The sequence below is a fragment of the Sebastes fasciatus genome, chromosome 5 (genome assembly GCF_043250625.1).
Source record: "Sebastes fasciatus isolate fSebFas1 chromosome 5, fSebFas1.pri, whole genome shotgun sequence".
In the NCBI taxonomy this organism is placed as follows: domain Eukaryota; kingdom Metazoa; phylum Chordata; class Actinopteri; order Perciformes; family Sebastidae; genus Sebastes; species Sebastes fasciatus.
In genome coordinates this window covers 22,688,995-22,708,898 of record NC_133799.1, presented here as the reverse complement: position 1 = coordinate 22,708,898, position 19,904 = coordinate 22,688,995, and the positions used below count along the sequence as shown (strand labels likewise).

The 19,904-nt window shown below is 41.2% G+C and overlaps 2 protein-coding genes across 3 annotated transcripts in view; both read left to right on the top strand.

The window, feature by feature from the left end:
- The window catches only part of notch2 (notch receptor 2), a 57,361-nt gene extending 50,849 nt beyond the window's left edge, over window positions 1–6,512 (top strand). For both annotated transcript variants that reach the window (XM_074635840.1, XM_074635839.1), the window contains exons 30-35: window positions 529–616; window positions 747–900; window positions 989–1,308; window positions 1,786–1,933; window positions 2,749–2,846; window positions 3,053–6,512. In XM_074635840.1, the coding sequence (XP_074491941.1) occupies window positions 529–616; window positions 747–900; window positions 989–1,308; window positions 1,786–1,933; window positions 2,749–2,846; window positions 3,053–4,495 (2,251 nt within the window). In that variant the 3' untranslated portion in view covers window positions 4,496–6,512. The remainder of the gene's footprint in view (window positions 1–528; window positions 617–746; window positions 901–988; window positions 1,309–1,785; window positions 1,934–2,748; window positions 2,847–3,052) is intronic.
- A 1,136-nt stretch (window positions 6,513–7,648) lies between these two features.
- On the top strand, window positions 7,649–19,424 carry slc35a3a (solute carrier family 35 member A3a). Its single transcript, XM_074635835.1, has 8 exons — window positions 7,649–8,054; window positions 9,277–9,512; window positions 10,630–10,784; window positions 10,869–10,991; window positions 15,273–15,447; window positions 16,514–16,632; window positions 16,779–16,912; window positions 17,032–19,424. Exons 2-8 carry the CDS (start codon window positions 9,323–9,325, stop codon window positions 17,120–17,122), a joined length of 987 nt encoding a protein of 328 aa, XP_074491936.1. The 5' UTR covers window positions 7,649–8,054; window positions 9,277–9,322; the 3' UTR covers window positions 17,123–19,424.
- Window positions 19,425–19,904: the final 480 nt, after the last annotated feature.

Genomic DNA, 19,904 nt, shown 5'->3' with positions numbered 1-19,904 from the left:
GTAACTACTGGGTGGGAATTCATACCAGAGTAAGTTTTAGGGTTTCTCAGGGGATCTTGGGGGAATGTGGGAATACAAAGTGAACCCTTCTACTGTTAAGAAACCTTTGTGTAAGATACTTTACGTTAAATAACTGGAAGAGCTCAATTGCATCAGTTAGAAGACTGCGGTTGCACTGCCCAGCTCCCAGAGATCAATGCTGCCGTTTGATTGAGTGTGAAACAGAGCGTAGCTGGATATGCATGCTCGAGGTTCAAGGATCATTTATTGTCATTGTGCAACACAGGGTTGCACAACAAAGTGTAGTTGTAGCTTAGTCCATTTATGCTACACAGGAAAAACATGACAAAACAAAAACAGTAGTGCATTTCTATGGTGCATTTTTTATATTTGCATCAGGAGGAATGTAAAGAGCAGCAGCAGAAACACTCGGTATTGGGCAGATAATATGGCCGGAAGCTGTGTCCTGGAATAAATAAAAGCAGAACAAAATGTTACTGTCGCTTAAACTTTTTTTCCTCCAATCAGGAATTTCAAGAGCCAGGATGGAGCCATGATTGACGGAGGTCAGAGTCAGCGATGGCTGGAAGACGAGGCCCCATCCAAGAAAGCAAGAGTAAGTGAATTGAGAAAGAAAACAGAATGATGGATCGAAGTAGTTTAAATTAAATCGAGTGAAGAATGTTTGGAACATGAGGAAAGGTTTTGGGGTTGAATGTTGTTTCAAGTTCTGTTGCTTTTTATAGACTGAAGACAAACCCCTGCTGCCCATCCCTATGGATGGAGGTGTTGACCGAAGGGAGTGGACCCTGCAGCATCGCAAGGCTGCTGACATCTCCCTCACCCCCCCACAGGCCGACCTGGACGCCGACTGTCTGGATGTTAACGTCAAGGGACCTGGTGAGAAAAAAAACTAAAAACTTCTAAACTTCTAGATCTGATTAATTTTCAAGAACTTCTCTAACAATGAATTTCCTTTTTCTCTCAGATGGTTTCACCCCACTGATGTTGGCATCGCTGCGTAACGGCGGAGGCCCGGATTGCAGCCTTCACGGAGAAGAGGAGGAAGAGAGTGGAGGAGATGAACCAGGGCCGAGCGTCATCTCAGACCTCATCGCTCAGGGTGCTTCTCTGATGGCTCAGACTGACCGTACGGGAGAAACGGCGCTCCACCTGGCTGCCCGCTACGCCAGGGCTGATGCTGCTAAGAGACTGCTGGACGCCGGAGCTGATCCCAACGCCCACGACAACATGGGCAGAACTCCGCTGCATGCTGCCGTGGCGGCTGACGCTCAGGGAGTCTTCCAGGTGAGACAACTGTTTGATCAGAATGGGTTAGAAACTATTTACTGGTGAAATCTGCATCACTTCTATCGTCTGTCATGTATTTTTTATGCCTCCGCGGCGGCGACCGCTGTGGCTGGAGGCATAATGTTTTCGAGTTGTCCGTCTGTTCGTTTTGTGAGCGCGAAATCTCAGAAACACCTTGAGGGAATTTCTTCAGATTTGGCACAAACGTCCACTTGGACGTAAGGATGAACTGATTTGAATTTGGTGGTCAAATGTCGCTGTAACAAAACACAGTTTTCGCCATAACTCAAGAATTCATGTGCTAATTATGACAATTTAACACAAATGTCTAACAGGATAAAATTATGAAAGTGATGGCATTTTGGACAGACATGGATGTAAACTGCAACGTCACTGGTTCAGGGGGCATACGACCGCGAGATGGTGATTCTAGTTCTTCATATCTCATGTGTCTGTATCTTTGTCTCCTCTCAGATTCTGATCCGTAATCGTGCAACAGAACTGGATTCCCGGATGAATGACGGCACGACTCCGCTGGTCCTGGCAGCCAGGCTAGCTGTGGAGGGCATGGTGGAAGAGCTGATCCACTGCCACGCTGACATCAACGCTGTAGACGACCACGGTCAGAAAACTTTTCATATATTTTCTTCCTGTGGAATGTCTTATTTTTGTACTGTGAGTCTGGTGTATGAATTACAGCATTTCATGCACGCAGTTATTTGGATTACAGTATTGCTCCTATTGAAACTACAGTGTTAGCATGAGGAATCATGCCAGTACTGTAGGTAAGCAGGTCAAGCTTATTAGATCCATCCATGCAAATTGGAAGTGTTCATGGTAGCAAACCTTAAGACACTGTAATGTTTGTTTCAGTCCATTAAAATCTGGTTAGATAGTAACATTAAAGATAGGGGTGCTCCGATCATGATTTTTGGGGCCAGTACCAATTGCCGATCACGGGGTCTATTTGAAACCTTCTATGTATCGTGCAGCATTATTTATTTGTTTAACTAAAATGAGGAGATGAGAAAGTATCATGAATTGACAACTGTTAATTTATTGGCAGGCAACATGTTCTGCTCTCTCTCATATAGAGACACTCTCTCTCATAAGCCCCTTTTATACAAAGATCCCGCAGTAGAAGACCCTTAATTACACTGGCTTTGCATTTTTACTCTGGACCAAACAAAGCCAACATAATGCGGCCCCAGTTGTGATTGACAGCATCGTGCCGGCGTGATGTGTAACACAATAGAGTCGGCCAGCCTCTAGTGTGTGTGTGCGCGTATAGTCCTGCCATACCGGTTGTACCGGCCTAGCATTAATCACAGAAAAATGTTATGAATTGAATGTAACAGAAAAACTAAATAAGAATAATTTCATTCTGGTTAACATGGATGTGCTTCTTTGTCTTTTCTCACCGTCCCAACATTTTAGGCAAATCCGCTCTGCACTGGGCAGCTGCAGTTAATAATGTGGAGGCCACTCTTGTGCTTTTGAAGAATGGAGCCAACCGTGACATGCAAGACAATAAGGTCGGTTCTCGTGTTTTCATTTATGCTATTTCAAACTATTGTTGTTGTTTGTGTGCTTATAAAATCACTCAAGTAAAAGTTAAAGTTACTCATTACAAAACTACAAAAGTATAAGTCATGAAGTATCTGGAGGAAAGTGTACTGAAACAAATGTACAAAGTTGTTAAGTCTGTATTAAAACTGTCTGCTTGCTGTGTTTCCTTCAGGAGGAGACTCCACTGTTTCTTGCAGCCAGAGAAGGCAGCTTTGAGGCGGCTCAGGTTCTCCTTGACCACTACTCCAACCGCGACATCACCGATCACCTGGATCGGCTGCCGCGCGACACCGCTCAAGAACGCATGCATCACGACATAGTGCGGCTGCTGGACCAGTACAATTTGGTTCACAGTCCACACAACGGCCCCAACCACATGGGAGGAGGAAACTCCGTTATGTGCGGGGCCAACGGAGCGGGCTTCATCGGCATGCGTCCCGGGCCACAGGGGAAGAAGAGCAGGAGGGGCGGAGGTGGAGCGAAGGTGGGAGGTGTTGGCGGGGGAGCTAAGGAGCTAAAAGACATGAAGGCGAAGAGAAGGAAGAAGCCCGCTGGAGGAGAGGGGCCGGGTGTGGGCGCTGGAACGGGAGGAGGAAATAATGGAGGAGGTACGGGAGGAGGAAACGCGAATGGCGTCAAGGCAGCGGGACTTCCAGAGAGCTCTGTCACCATGTCACCTGTTGACTCCCTGGAATCACCACACTCGTACACCGCCGACGTGTCCGGCACCGTCTCCACCACAGCAAACTCCCCTCCCCTCATGAGTAGCCCGACCTCCAGACCGATGCTGCCCCCCGTCAGCCACATGCTGGGACAGCAGCAGGGCTGGGTGGGCATGGCCAAGCACGGCTACAGCAGCCACATGTTCGGCCTGGTGCCGCACCAGATGGGGGGATCTCACCCTGGCATGGGCCAACACCACGGCCAGGGCCCGATGCTGACTCCCATGAATGTCACCATGAGCAGAGAGCAGCTGCCGCCCATCGTCACGTTCCAGATGATGGCCCCCGGAGGAGGCCAGGCCATGCTGAAGCAGCCTCAGCCGGGGCAGGTACAGGTCACGCAGTCCCAGGGGCAGAACCAGAACCAGGGTCACTCCCAGCAGGGGCCAGGCCACCTCCGATGCTCCGGTATGATGTACCAGATGCCTGAGCAGATGAGCATGGCGCACGGGCTCTCCCACGCCCTGCAGCACCCCCACACCGTCAGCCACGGAGGCCACGGGGGGATCGAGAGCCAGTCTCGGCCGCTGCCCTCCTACCCGCCCATGCAGAGCCCCGTGGATAAGTACCCCACTCCCCCCTCCCAGCACAGTTACACCACCACCGGCTCGGAGGGCACCACCCCCGGCCACTCTGCCCACCCGCCCAGCGAGCACCCGTATCTCACCCCTTCGCCCGAGTCCCCAGACCCTTGGTCGTCCTCTTCGCCACACTCCAACTCGGACTGGTCTGACGTCACCACCAGCCCCACCCCTCTGGGGAACCCCCACCACGCACTGCCGTCGTCACACCGCACACACATTCCAGAGCAGGTGCAGCTGCAGCCGCAGTCGCAGCAGATGCAGCAGACCTCTCAGCAGCCTCAGCTCGGTAACATGCAGGTTTTCGCGTAGGCCGGCCCGAGGAAAGCATAAACAGACTGACTTTGGGGGTTCTGTGTAGTTGAATAACAACACGGTAACCCATACGATGCTTTTCTCACGTTAAGTCTCTTTTTGTTCTTCATTATAATAATCAGTCACTTCCCCTTTTATGTTTTCTCTTTGCACTTAAGAAAACGGTTTGTATAGTTTCTAAAACGTCATTGAGTATTATCAGCTAGATATCAAATGTTCTCAATACCAAAAAGCGCGCAGTTAGCTGTCCATCACCAGCTCAAATCAGTTTCCACGTAGTTCCTGTGATCCCAACCGAGCATCGTCTGCTCTCTGTTGGAGAAGTCGAGACTTTTTCTTTTCGGCCTTTGGCGCCCGAACACAAACTGTTTATTGAGGGATCAACGAGGAAGTGCCGACCCGATGGCGGGCGGCTCAGAAAAACAGACTGTTGAGATGGACACAGGACGCTCTGCATTGATATTGTCTGCTTCGGAGGTCATTTTCTTTCTGCTACATGCTATGTGTTGTTTCATGTGATAAGCCTGCCAATACTAACTCCTCGTCGCAACCATTCACTCTACTTTTTTTTAACACGTTGGGTCAAATTCAGTTGATGCTTTAATTTAGCAAAACTACCTAGTTGTTGCCTTAAATGTTTTTTTTTATTCATGCATTGTCTTTTTTAATGTGCTAAAGGGGGAATTTAACAAAATGCTGTTGCATGACTAGAAAGACAAGTAAATTACAGATTATATAGAAATGCACACACATGTTACTAAATGGCTCTAACAACTTAAATGTATTTACTGCATTGATTACAGTTGATAGATGTTTCCCGTCAAGTGTCTGAACACACGGAGGGTTCAGTAAATGCAGGTTTTTACTTGCATGCCGTGGGTTCAGTGAGGACAGTGTATGTTTTGAAGGCTGTTACAGACAAACAAAAGAAAGTTCATGTGGATGCAGTTGTTCCGTGTCTTGCCACTATATTTCATGTGTTGTTGAGGGATTAATTAAGCTTGACAAACTTTATGCAAAAAACATACATTAGTTTTAGTATGTTGAAATGTACATAGACTTACAGCACATTCTGCTTGTTATTACTGAGCTCGTTTTTTGGCAAGGACATGTTGACTTTAAAACGTTTCTGTTTTTTTTATATGAAATCTGTTCGCACTTCTTGATTCTGAATGTTACAGAGGTGCATGTTTTTAACTTTTAAACTGCCTCCTTGCTTTTCTCTTCCAAAATCATTTAACCAGTTTTGCCTTTTTTGCTTAACTACAATCAGTGTATCTCTGCACCTTTTTAATTGTAATGATTCATAAACCAAGTCTGGAGGGAGAGTGAGGTTTGATAAAAGTATTCTTTTTGTCTTCCATCTTAAAGTTGATCATAGCTTTGTGTGACTGCTCTGTAATAGACACAGACAATCATTCACTGTTTTATTTTTGAAACTTCAAAATTAGAACATCAGTGTCTCTAAGACCAAATTATTATTTTTCTGCCAAAAATATAAGTCCAAATTTTGTACCATGTTGCCCTTTTTCAGTTATTGTTGTGATCTGAAAAGACTAAAGTTAGACACACACATCTGATACCAACAAATGATTTGAATTACTACTGCAAGTGTTTGTGTGAACGAACCAAATAATTCACCAATATTCCCAGTACCTGTCACTTCAGGGCCTTTTTCTCTGTAACTATGAAGTCCCTGCAGTTTCACAAAACACACGTACTGTACATTGAGGTGTCAGTCAGCATTTTTTATTAAAGATTGAGCATGTCAGTTCCCGTTCATAAGCAAAGCCACGTGTCTATTTTCTGTATATAAATGTTTTTGTTTTTTTATTATTGTACTTTCCTCTGTTAACCAAATAGTCTATAATATACATGTCATATGAAGTAGTTGTCACCATGTTTGTATAAGGTAGAAGAACTAAAACTGATGAAAAAATAATTGTCTTTTTGTCAAAAAACCAAATGATCAACCAAATGTGCTTTCTGAAATAAAAGCCCAGTTCTTCATAGACTTTTGCACTTATGTCTTTTTTTCTTTAAATAGAGTTCCCATCAATGAATTTTACTTATTATTTATTTATTATTTTATTTACTTAAATGTTTTATTTTATTGACTTAAAAACAATGAATCACACATAAACACATCTCTTGTTTTTTTCCACCACTAAACATATTTAAATTTCAGCATTTTCATTGTTTAATGAGCATTTCCATTACAGTAAAAAATAATTATTTGGTGTGACTTTGGCCATAAATGTATAATTATTATTCACAGTGCTTTGTTATTCTAGAGACTTTATTATTTTATTACTATTATATTATTACACATAGTTCATTTTACAGCTTTAAATAAATACATTTATTTATTTATTCATTCATTTATTTACTTATTTATTTATTTATTTATTCATTAATTCATTCATTTATTTACTTATTTATGCATTCATTTATTTACTTATTTATTTATTCATTCATTCATTTATTTATTTACTTATTTATTTATACATTCATTCATTAATCTATTTATTTATTGATTCATTCATTTATTTATTTATACATTCATTCATTCATTTATTTATTTATTTATACATTAATTAATTCATTCATTCATCTATTTATTTATTCATTTATTTACTTATTTATTTATTAATTCATTTATTTACTTATTTATTTATTCATTCATTCATTCATTTATTTAACTATTTATATACTTATTTATTTATTATGTATATTATATATTTATAATATTTATTTATTTACTTATTTATTTATACATTCATTCATTAATCTATTTATTTATTGATTCATTCAGTTATTTATTTATACATTTATTCATTCATTTATTTATTTATACATTAATTAATTCATTCATTCATCTATTTATTTATTTATTCATTCATTCATTCATTTATTTACCTATTTATTTACTTATTTATTTATTATGTATATTATATATTTATAATATTTATTTATTTACGTATTTATTCATTTATTTATTTGTTTATTTATTCATTCATTTATTTACTTATTTATTTATTTATTATATATATTATATTTATTTATTTACTTATAATAAACATGAGTACTGCAGTGTGTTTCCGGTCCAGCAGGTGTCTCTCTCGCTCTCTCACAGGAAAGCTTTGACAAATAAGACGAAGAAGAAGAAACCTGTACACGGAAGTAAACCCGGATTTAACTTACCACATTACATGCATGAGATTTCTTCTCCCTCTTCTCCAGACTTCTACTCGGTTATAATTAACTCCTTACTCCTCCGCTGTTTAGTCAGCTCAGCCGTGATGGCGGTGGACGTCGGTTCCGCCGTGGAGGAGCCTCAGAGCAGATAGCTAGAGCAGCTCAGAGCAGCAGGACGGTCGATCATCAGCTCGGGTTCAATGGACGCTGAAGTGCTGCTGTTGTTGTGACAGCTGGGTCGAGCCTCCAGTACCTCCAGTACCTCCACTACCTGGTCTGTGTGTCTGACAGAGAGCTGCTGAGAACACCGAGGTTTAAGAAACCCTAAAAGACGCACCATTGAAGGACAGGTAGAAAGGTGAGTCTCTCCTCAGCAGGTGTGTGAGTAAAACACCTCTATTTGTCTCTTAAAGGTCCCATGTTGTGCTCATTTTCAGGTTCATACTTGTATTCTGTGTTTCTCTTACAACATGTTTACATGCTGTAATGTTAAAAAAACAACTTTATTTTCCTCATACCGTCTACCTGAATATGCCTGTATTCACCCTCTGTCTGAAACGCTCCGTTTTAGTGCATTTTGACTGAATTGCAACAGAATTGCTTTGCTAGTTAACAGCTTGGGTCCATGTGTACTTCCTGTCAGTTGATGACATTCACATACACTGCAACCAGGAAGAAACTGGGACACATTTAAAATGTTAACGTTTAAAGCTGTGTAAAGGGTCTAAATATTGTATATTTGTGACATCACAAATGGGCAGAAATCCTGACAGCTTGTTTCAAATGCACAGTTTCTGAATACGGGCTGTGTGTATTTCCCTGTGGATTGAGTTTTTCGATACTTTCACAGTATTTATATAGAACTTAAGCCTGCTTTATAATAAAAAAAAAACATGAAAATCTCACTTTTTTATAATATGGGACCTTTAAAGTCTTCCTTTACTCCTCTCTGTGCTTCTGTATTTACATAACAAATCCCAACTGCTTGGACTGTATCTTTATATGTACTTGAATTTATTGAAAGGATAGGATAGCCCCTTGAGATGTAGCATCTAATTTTCTAGGGGGTCCTATAGACACAAATACAAAAACACATACAGACAAAATGGCATTACATAACAAACATACACTGCAAATACACACATACAGACAGCTTGCTCACCATCTCCCACCCAGACCACCATCATCCTCTGCTGTTATACAAGAAAGACTTAATGCAATGACCATATTTAAATCAATTACATCAGCATAAAGAACAATTGCAACAGTTTGTCTTCAGTTTATATGTAGCACAAATAAACTGAGGATCATAAGTACACACATGAACAGGTTGTACAGCTTTGTGTTGGAATGACCTGCGTCCAACTTCTTTGAAAATTCTTGGCAAAGAAAAAGGGATGTTGCATATGTCGGAGTGAAAATAAAGATCTATATGACCTCTTCTACTTTCCTGTTAGCTGCTGCCTTTCATTAAACCAGATAATGATCTTATATACTGCTCCAGAGCTTTTACTCGTGTGTTTATATTCTTGCTGACATGTGCTATACAAATAAAGCTGCCTTGCCTTCTGTGTCTTCAGCCTCACACCAGTGTTCAAACCAGTGGTGACAACAACGGTGACCAGGATGGCCTCCTCCCGGCTGAAATACCTGTCTCTGGGCGTGCTGGTGTTCCAGACCACCTCCCTGGTGCTCACCATGCGGTACTCCCGCACCCTGCAGGCCGAGGGCCCGCGGTACCTGGCCTCCTCAGCTGTGGTGGTGGCCGAGGTCATGAAGATCCTCACCTGTGTGCTGCTCGTCTTCAAGGAGCACAGTGAGTAGTAGTGCACCTGGACACATTAATGCATATCACCATAACCACCATAATCACCAAGGGTTACCACCAACTCACATTTGAGAAGCTGGAACCAGCTTATGTTTCTCCTTTTTACTCTGTAAATGATGGAAATTATCATTCAAATATCACAATTATTTTTGATTCTGTCATTCGACGTAATCAATCAATTGACTTTGCATTTCCCTAACTAAGAAAAAATGATTGGGATGTCTGATAATATCCCTAAAACCACTTTAAACAACAAAGATTTATCATTTTATTTTGTAACGTTTCAGAAAGAAAATATAAAAAGAAAAACAATGTATATAAATATTTAATAAATAAATATATCAAATATATAAACATGAAAACTGCCACACCAATAAAAAAACATAAACCATGTCAATAAGAAAATATAACAAATTTGAGGGTGATGAAACACAAAAAACTAAAGCTGGATATCATTTGATTCTTTGTTTATAATAGTGTTGATACATTAGCCAATTTTTTCAGTATTGATACTAAAAAATCCTTTTTCCTCTGTAAATGACAGAAATTATCATTCAAATATCAAAATTATTTTTGATTCTGTCATTCAACGTAATCAATCAATTGACTTTGCATTACTAAGAAAAAATGATTGTGATATCTGATAATATCCATAAAACCACTTTAAACAACAAAGATTCAAGCAATGTTTAAGTCAAACCTGACTGACCTGAATGATCCCAGTCACTTCCACACAGGGAGGCATACAGCTTAGTGATTGTATCAGATCGGTACTCGGTATCGGCCGACACCCAAAGCCCAGGTATCCGTATCGGGACTGAAAAAGTTGGTGCATCCCTACTTGAAACGGTGCCATACTGAAGCTATCAAACTATTTACTACTTTTACTACCAGCATATCAAAGTGAAATCTTTACTAACACTGCTCTGTCATCTTTGCTTCAGTATGAACATGTACAGATCTGATACAAATGACCTCAGTACCCAGTTAAAAAAGACACTGCAAATAAATCCCACCGCTAATTTTAAAATTTCAGATTACATCCTGTCAAAGTTGACTGAATTGTCTAGTGATCTAACTAACTAACTAACTTTTCATTCCTCAGGTTACAGCATGCGAGCTCTGAACAGCATTCTGCGTCAGGAGATCGCCCACAAACCCATAGAAACGCTGAAGCTGGCGATTCCCTCGGGGATCTACACGCTGCAGAACAACCTGCTGTACGTCGCCTTGTCCAACCTGGACGCCGCCACCTACCAGGTACAGAGGAGGGCGGCTTATGTTTGTTTAAGGAGACTGAGAATATGAATGACTCACAGTTAAGTTCCGCTTTGTCTCCATCAGGTGACGTACCAGCTGAAGATCCTGACCACGGCTCTGTTCTCCGTGTCAATGCTGGGCCGCCGGCTGGGCGTCTACCAGTGGCTCTCGTTGCTGATTCTTATGGCTGGAGTGGCTTTTGTGCAGGTCCAGTACAGCTTCTTGCCTGTTTACTACTTGTAGAAATGGAAATTACACTACTTCACCATCATGTAGAAAAGCCACAGAACACCCTCTCCGTGATTCCTCTTGAAAATAATTGTAAGCACATAGAGACACTCAGGTTTTATTATGAGCAGCTGCTTTTAAAGGGGACCCATTATGCTTTTGTGCTTTTTCCCTTTCCTTTAGTGTGTTATATATTTTTTTGTGCAATGTAAAATGTATGCAAAGTTACAAAGCCCAAAGTCCGTGCCAAAGGGAGCTACTCTCCCCCACAGAAACACTGCTCCTGAACTGCCCGAAACACCTGTTTCACCACAAATACCTGGCTTGCGGCTAATTTGGCACGCCCTCAAACAAAGCTAATTCGAATGGAGTCCAAAGAGTTTGGTTCGGTTGACCAATCAGAGCAGACTGGGCTTTTCGGGAAGGGGCGGGGCAGGAGCTCAAACAGAGCGTTTCAGACTGAGGGTGAAAAGAGATGCTGCAGCACAGCCGGTATGAGAAAAATAAAGCGTTTTTTGAACATTAAAGCATGTAAACATGTTCTGGTACAAACCAAAAATACAAGTATGCACCTGAAAATAAGGAAATAGGTCCTATTTAAATAGAATCAGAGTAAATGTATTGGTATGAACGAAAGCTTTTTCGCACCAGAGTAGTTACTGTATGCAGCCTGGGGATGGTTAGTGGTCTTTATTGTTGATACGGGATAAGTTGATAGCAAGCTAACAACAAATCTCTGCTGGGGCTGAAAATAAGAATTAGTAAGCTATGCATCCTCTAAAAGAGCTACGGCTATGCCTTCAATTAGGGCTGTCAATCAATTAAAACAATTAATTGTGATTAATCACAAATGAATCACACATTTTTTATCCGTTCAAAATGTACCTTAAAGGGAGATTTGTCAAGTATTTAATACTCTTATCAACATGGGAGTGGACTATATATGCTGCTTAATGCAAATGTATGTATATATTTATTATTAGAAATCAATTAACAACACCAGAAACCCTCACAGGTACTGCATTTAGCATAGAAAATATGCTCACATCATAACATGGTAAACTGCAGCCCAACAGGCAACAACAGCTGTCAGTGTGTCAGTGTGCTGACTTGACTATGACTTGCCCCAAACTGCATGTGATTATCATAAAGTGGGCATGTCTGTAAAGGGGAGACTCGTGGGTACCCATAGAACCCATTTTCATTCACATATCTTGAGGTCAGAGGTCAAGGGACCCCTTTGAAAATGGCCATGACAGTTTTTCCTCGTCAAAATTTTGTGTAAGTTTGGAGCGTTATTTAACCTCCTTTGTGACAAACTACTATGACATGGTTGGTACCAATGAAATCCTTTGTTTTTTTAGTTTCATACAATGCCAGGATCTTCACTCTAGCTTTAAAGCACTAAAGAAAACATACTTATTAATATTATATTCCATTTCTGCCAGTAGATCCCCCTCAATGTTACACATTGTTCCTTTAAGTAGGTTTAGTATGTGGCCCAATCTCACCACATGTAGATTTCGTAAGTGAATTCTCAGCATGCTTCCTCTACCTCTTTGCGCTCAGGTTGCTTTCTATATCTGTCCATAGTGAAAGACTTAAGAAAATCCATCTCGTCAGTGCCTTTAAATCTAAGAAGAAAGCGAATGTGGCCAGTTCTGTTGGTGTCACTTTGTCTAATGAAGCATTTACTCTTAGCTGCGTGTTGGAAGTGTGCCTATTTTTATTTATTTTTTTAATTAACTGCGATCTCTAATTTCTTCTAGTGTGCAAGACAAAGAAAAAGAATTTCAGTGGGAGTTATAGAAAGGTTAGATAAATAAAACAAAACAATGAGGTCTGAACTGGAACCTTTTGAATAAATATTGGCCACCGGTGGTTACGAGGGATCTGCTGATGAATGATGAAGTGTCAGAAAAAGGAGAGACTTGTGATATCACCTCCTCCTCCTTCTTGGCACAACAAAAGAAAATGCCAGTCAGTTAGTATTACGTCGGATGTGATCTTAATGCTGGCTTAGCACTCAGACAGAAGCACAATGGAGGGAGGAGGACATGAAGATGCACCTTCATAAATCTACAGGATCAGACCGGTAGACACATTTACTCCCAAACGGTGCAAGGATATGACAGTTTATCCACGGCACCTCCCGAAGGCTCAAATAACAAATCATGACATCACACATGATATCAACCCGGAGCCGGTGTGCAAACATTGGGCCTCATGCAGCAAACGTTCTTAACCATTCACATCTGATCTCTCCTAGGTGTGCTGAATGATGGATCATAAATCATAAATTGGAGGCATGTGGCTGATTGTTTATTATTAGCATAGGTAATGCCCTCTAAACAATAAGTGCAGGTGTTGTGCCGTGTGCAAATACTCCGGCACATGCCCAATAATCGAGAGAGATGCCACCAAAAAATGGGATTAATGGATCAATAGTAGTTCTTTAATAATCCAATCATTCTAATTATATTTTTCTCAAATTTAAAACTTTTTGTTTGAATGTTTCCTTACGGTGGACAAACAGTTTGTGGACTGTGAAAACAAGATTAGACAAGAATAAATCATGGATATGAACCAAAATAAAAGGTAATTTGTTTGCGTATTGCTTCCCTGCATGAGGCCCGGTATCACCTACAAATACACAAAGTAAAAAGGCGGCATGCTTAGAAACAAATTGGCCTGTTTTGAATTAATGCAACTTCTCATTTTCACTGTTCGTTGTCAGTTAGTTCTCACTCAGCAGAGATTGTTTTGGCGACTGGAGGAAAGTATAAAGGTGGCAGGCAAACAACATCTCGTTCCAAGAATTGTTAACTTATTAAAAGTGCAAGTAGCTACAATACTATTCTGACTTTGCACAACCAGAGATCAACTTTTTTTTTTTTTTTTTTGCATTAACACCCATTTTCCTGCTTACTGCAGCACATAACGCAGGAACGCACACTCTGCAGCATTTTTACAACTTGGCAAAGCTGTGAAGATGCTTTTGTGTGAATTTTAGGTACCCAGCATCCCGGCTTCAGAGAGAGTGTGATTGTTAACCATCACAGGGAGTTCAGGCCTTGCTAAGTACATACTTGGGGCGGCTGTGGCTCAGGAGTCAGAGCGGGTCGTCCTTTAATCGCAAGGTTGCTGGTCTGCATGTCGAAGTGTCCTTGAGCAACACACCGAACACCAAGTTGCTCCCGATGGGCAGGTTCAGTTTATGAATGTCTGTGTGAATGAGATGCAAATTGTAAAGCGCTTTGTTCGGTAAGGTAGAAAGGCCTTATATAAATGCAGTCTATTTACCATACTTGTATAACTTTCATTGTCATATGGATATTTATTCATTGGATGATGTTTTATGGAAGCAGCTCCTGTTTTTTTCTTTTTTGCTTCCTCTTATATTCAAAGTTCAAGGTTAATTTATGCCATTGTGGAACACTAGCTTGCGCAACGAAATGCAGTTGTAGTCCCGGCCTTTATGCGACATAAGAAAATAAAAAAAAAATAAAAAAACTTTTCATGGTGTGGAGTGTGGAGGATGAGTTGCTGAGTCTCACAGCCTGAGAGAAGAAGCTGCTCTGTAGTCTGGTGGTACGGCAGCAGATACTTCTGTGACGCTTGCCAGATGGCAGCAGGGGGATATAAACTATATACTAATATAGACCATCGCCCTTCAGAAGGTGGTTCCCTAGGCGACCGCCTATATGGCTTATGACTTAATCCGTCCCTCTCTATAGGACAGCTACATGTTGCAAAATTACTTCATTACTCAACCACGAAAAATTCATCACTTGACACGACTGTCTGTCTGAGTCTCCTTCCACTTGACCATAAAATATGCGGGTTGTACAACAAACCGGCAACCACATGATGTGAGGTGAATGCAATGAAACGCAGGAGGGAGGGTGCGGCATCTAGTGGCTGAATGTTATCAATGTTATCAATAGCACCTTTAAATTAGGGTCCACTTCCTAGCTTTCAACCACATCTTGCGGTCTTCCTCAGTGGATGGAGTTTGTTGTAAGCCGATAGCTTCTTTGATGATTTTTGGCGTCGGATGCGAAATGTCGTCATTATGTCATGTGATCAACTGAACTATCTCAATCTGCTGAGGAAAGCTGCGGGATGCGGTTGAAACATCTGGAAAAAGTTATTAAATGTTTTTTTTTTTTTTTTTGTCAAACTACTGTTTCCAAGGTCAAGATTGAACCTTCAAGGTCACGGTTTATTCCAATCCAAGTGTTTCTCTTGTGTTTGCAGTGGCCCTCTGAGTCTGCACCGGCCCCGGAGACGGAGGCCCTCTCTACAGGCTCCCAGTTTGTCGGTGTGACGGCAGTACTGGTGGCGTGCTGCTCCAGTGGGTTCGCTGGGGTCTACTTTGAGAAGATCCTAAAGGAGAGCAAACAGAGCGTCTGGGTCCGCAACATTCAGCTAGGTCAGTATTCATCCAGAGTACCAGCTATTCTTACATATAAATATAAGTTTATGACATTTAATCAATGCATATCCATCAGCAGAGGACCAATGTTGTTGATTGAGAAAGACACTTCCTCCATGTTTCTGAAGCGAGCTCTTGTGTTTGTGCACAGTTTCCTTTCTTCCCTGCGTAGAGAGCCAGCTGGGCTTTTTTACCTCCGATATGTTTCTGTTAAGATGAATGTTCCTGTCTAGTTTATTTTTACCCTGGAGCGTGTGAGGCATGTGTTAAGTCTCCTGCGATAACTGGTGTGAACTTGGAGCTTTTTCAACTGCATTAAATGTTGGAGCCTAGATCTGCAACGAGAGCAGGGAAGAAAAATGCTGTGTAGTTTTTTTTGTTGTTGTTATTGTTAGTAGTTGTAAAAGTGATGCAAGAAAATGTAAAATGAAGGGAATTGGTGCCTAAACGATTAGGTGATTAAATTTAATAATCTATTCGTTAAAGGGGCCCTATAATGCTTTTGTGCTCTTCCCCTTTCCTTTAGTGTGTTATGTCGTTTTTTTGTGCATGTAAAATGTCTGCAAAGTTACAAAGCTCAAAGTCCACGTCAAAGAGAGTTACCTCCTGAAACGCCTTGATTCAAGTCCCGCCTTTTCTTCTATATCATGGTGATGTCACTAAGTAAAACATTAGCATAACTGCCAGTTTGGCACGCTCTCAAACAAAGCTAATTAGAGCGGAGTCCAAAGAGTTCGGTTCGGTTGACCTTATTCAGCGTTCGGTTGTACTTAGCTCCACCCTCACGTTTCACTTCTGGTTGCAAAAAAAAACAAGATGGTGACGGCCAAAATGCCGAACTCGAGGCTTCAAAACAGCAGTCCACAAACCAATAGGTGATGTCACCGTGACTACGTCCACTTCTTATATACAGTCTATGGTCTGAACACGCAGTAGTCTTGGAACCATCTGAATTTCTCTCTTTAACTGAATTGTGTTTTATTTTGATCAGACTTCAGGATGAACTCTTTGAACTGATCTTGTGTGTGTGTGTGTGTGTGTGTGTGTGTGTGTGTGTTTCCAGGGATGTTCGGCCTGGTGTTTGGCCTCTTTGGGATGCTGGCCTACGACGGAGAGAGGGTGAAGGAGTCAGGAATGTTCCAGGGATACAACTCAGTCACCTGGACTGTCGTAGCGCTGCAGGTAACGCTCACCCCACTGCCAGTGATTCAATATGGTTTTTTTCCCACCTAAATATAATATCAAGCCTCTGGGGTTACAGACTCCCTCTCGGCCCGCTCAGGTCATGCCTTTGTCCATCTGCGTCCTTGTGTTTGTTGTTTCTCCAGGCGCTGGGTGGTCTGGTCATAGCAGCGGTCATCAAGTATGCAGACAACATCCTCAAGGGCTTTGCTACATCGCTCTCCATCATCCTGTCAACTCTTATATCCTACTTTTGGCTACAGGACTTCGACCCCACTGGGTAGAGGAAACACTCACTACCTCTCCCTCTTGTCTCTCTTCTGTATTTTTTTGTCTTTGCTTTTCTTTCTCATAATCATGAATTCTCGAGCTGACGGCGTTGTCTGCTGTCGTCCACAGCGTGTTCTTCCTGGGGGCCCTTTTGGTCATCGCAGCCACTTTCCTCTACGGCTACGAAGGCAAGCCGTCCCCCAACCCCAGCAGGGCGTAGGACACTCACGGCTGACACTACAGCAGCAGTAGGAGGTCCTGTTGAAGCGTCAAGACGTGGAGTTGAAAAGAGGACAGAGAGCTGGAGAAAAAGAAGGGGAAAGGTCTTTATCATATATTGTGATCACAAAAAGGAAGAGGAGGTAAGCAGGTTGGGGAACAGAGGACGGGAAGAGTGAAAAAGAAAGGTAAAGAACAAAAAGCAAGCACAACGCTGTGATGGATCTCACACACCAAAAGTGCCTCAGCTGAGAAGGGTAACCAATGAGAAAAGAAAACTGTGGCGAAACAGGATTGTATGTTTTTGTTTTGTTCGTATAATTACCACTGTAGAGATAATCCTGGCTGTCACACCGCCAGATCTGGAGAGGTATTCTCGGCAGGACCGACTGATTGTTTTCATTAAGAGCCTGTTTGACTGCCAGTCACTGTTACTGCCACATCGGTCACACCTACACAACAACAGAACAGAAGTTGACCTGAGAGTTGCAGTGTTTAAGACTCTAAGTCTTGTCCCACTTTGAGCTCTGAAAGCACATTTTCCATGAAATAAGCCTTCCCAGGCACTGTTTACTCTAAGGGTGCGGTCACACATGCGTGAAATTTGCATCTTCGCATTGTGTGGAATTCATACGGGAGCGAGTAACGTTATCGACTCCGGCCCAAACAGGAAAAGTTAACAGAATTTGGTTTGTCCGTTCTGGGCTACTGTAGGAACATGGTGGTGCAACATGGCAGACTCCTTGGAGAGGACCCGCTCCCTATGTAGATATAAACGGCTCATTCTACGGTAACGAAAACACAACGATTCTTATTTTCAGGTGATTATACACTAAAGAAAACATACTTATTAAAACTATAATTCAATTTCTGCCAATAGATCCTCCTAATTATTACACACTGGTCCTTTAACCGATGAAGTCGCAGCCTCAACCAATAGCAAAGAAGTGTGTGTGCGGTTGACCCCACTTGGCACCACCCACATTCAGCACGTATATCGCCTGCATTCCTGCATTTGTGACCGCGCCCTGAAGCTGTGTACAATACCGCAAGCTCTAACAGTCAAATGGTTTAGGATGCCTGGCAGGAATAACTCGCCTTTAGACTATCGTAGTCGCATTCACCATATTGTTTCCTCAATTACAGCTCCCGGGTTACAGTATATTTTGTTCAGCTATTTTTGGAAACAGTTTTTGTTGCCAGGCAACATATAGTCATTGAGACATCATTGATAGCATATACAGTGACAGAGTTACTGTATGACTGGTCTGTCTGTGTCTGGTGGAGTTTAATATTTCACAGTAATCTGGGTGTAAATAATAATAATAATAATAAATAAAACGCTACAGGAATAAACTAATCAGAAACACAGTTCTAGGCTGTTACGGGGGTTATTGTTTGAAGATATTGATTTTTGAAGTGAAAAAGGACAGTTTGATTACGTGGTGAAGATTATTTTGTGCAACTTGAAATTGTATTAACCTTGGGCATAAATAATCACCACCATTTTAAATTATAATCTCTAAATCTAAATGAATTGTCAGTTTAATTTATTCATTAATTAAAGGTACAGTGTGTAGGAGGTGGAGGCGGCATCTGGTGGTGTGGTTGCAGATTGCAACCAACTAAATACCCCTCCGCTCACTCCTGCCTTTCTAAGACTACGGTAACGTGAGCCGCCGAGTGCAAAACCGTGACAACGCCGTTCGCCTCACTCAGAGGTCATCCTTTAATAACACTATTAGGAGCAACAGAAGTCAGACGGCAGCTGGCGGTGAGTCTCTCTCTAGAGTCGGTGTTTGGTTTGTCCTTTCGGGGCTACTGTAGATACATATGTAGATACAAACGGTTTATTCTAAGCTAACGAAAACACAACGATTCTTAGTTTCAGGTGATTATACACTAAAGAAAAACCGTTATATCACATTCCATTTCTGCCAATAGATCCCCCAAAATGTTACACACTGTTCCTTTAATTAGGATTTCACATGACTTTTCAAAGCCACTGATTATAAACATGCAGCTCCTTATGTCCTGTGCTCGTGTAACAATATACGCCATTGACTGATTTTGTGGGAAAATTAATCATAAATGACAGAATGTGGCGCAGTTCGCTCTGACTGAATTATACTGATCACATCAGACATCCGGGAGGAGTTATTTACATCTTGGAATGTACATTTTGACTGGTGTTTTGTTCTGGGACTTTTTTGTTTCTTTGGGATAAAGCGGGTATAATTAATAACTTTATTATTTTAATTACCAATATGTGAATCTTTTATAAAAGAAAAATGTTTCCTTTATCTTTTCTGAATGTGTTATTGCGTTGAATTCATTGTGTATCTCCCTCCAGATCTTTTCTACACTAAAATGCACACATTTATATCTTGAACATCACATATATTATAGATATTAAGGCTGTCATCGACCGAAGAAATTCTTAGTCGACTAACACTTACATGATTTTGTCGACTGATCGATTAATTGATTTAATCGACAGATCTGTTTCTCCACAAAGAATCACACAATAGCACCACTTTAAGTCTTGTGTGCTCATTTTCATTTTATTTTATTTAAAACCTCGGAAAACAGTAAAAAAAGAGTAATAAAAGAAGAATACATGGCTATATCAATTAAAGCAACAACAGAAAAGATGAACATACAAAATAAAATTGAAATCATTGATGGTTATGATCAATAAGATTAGCAATTAAACTAGGGCTGTCAATCGATTAAAATATTTAATCGCGATTAATCATAAATTAATCACACATTTTTTATCT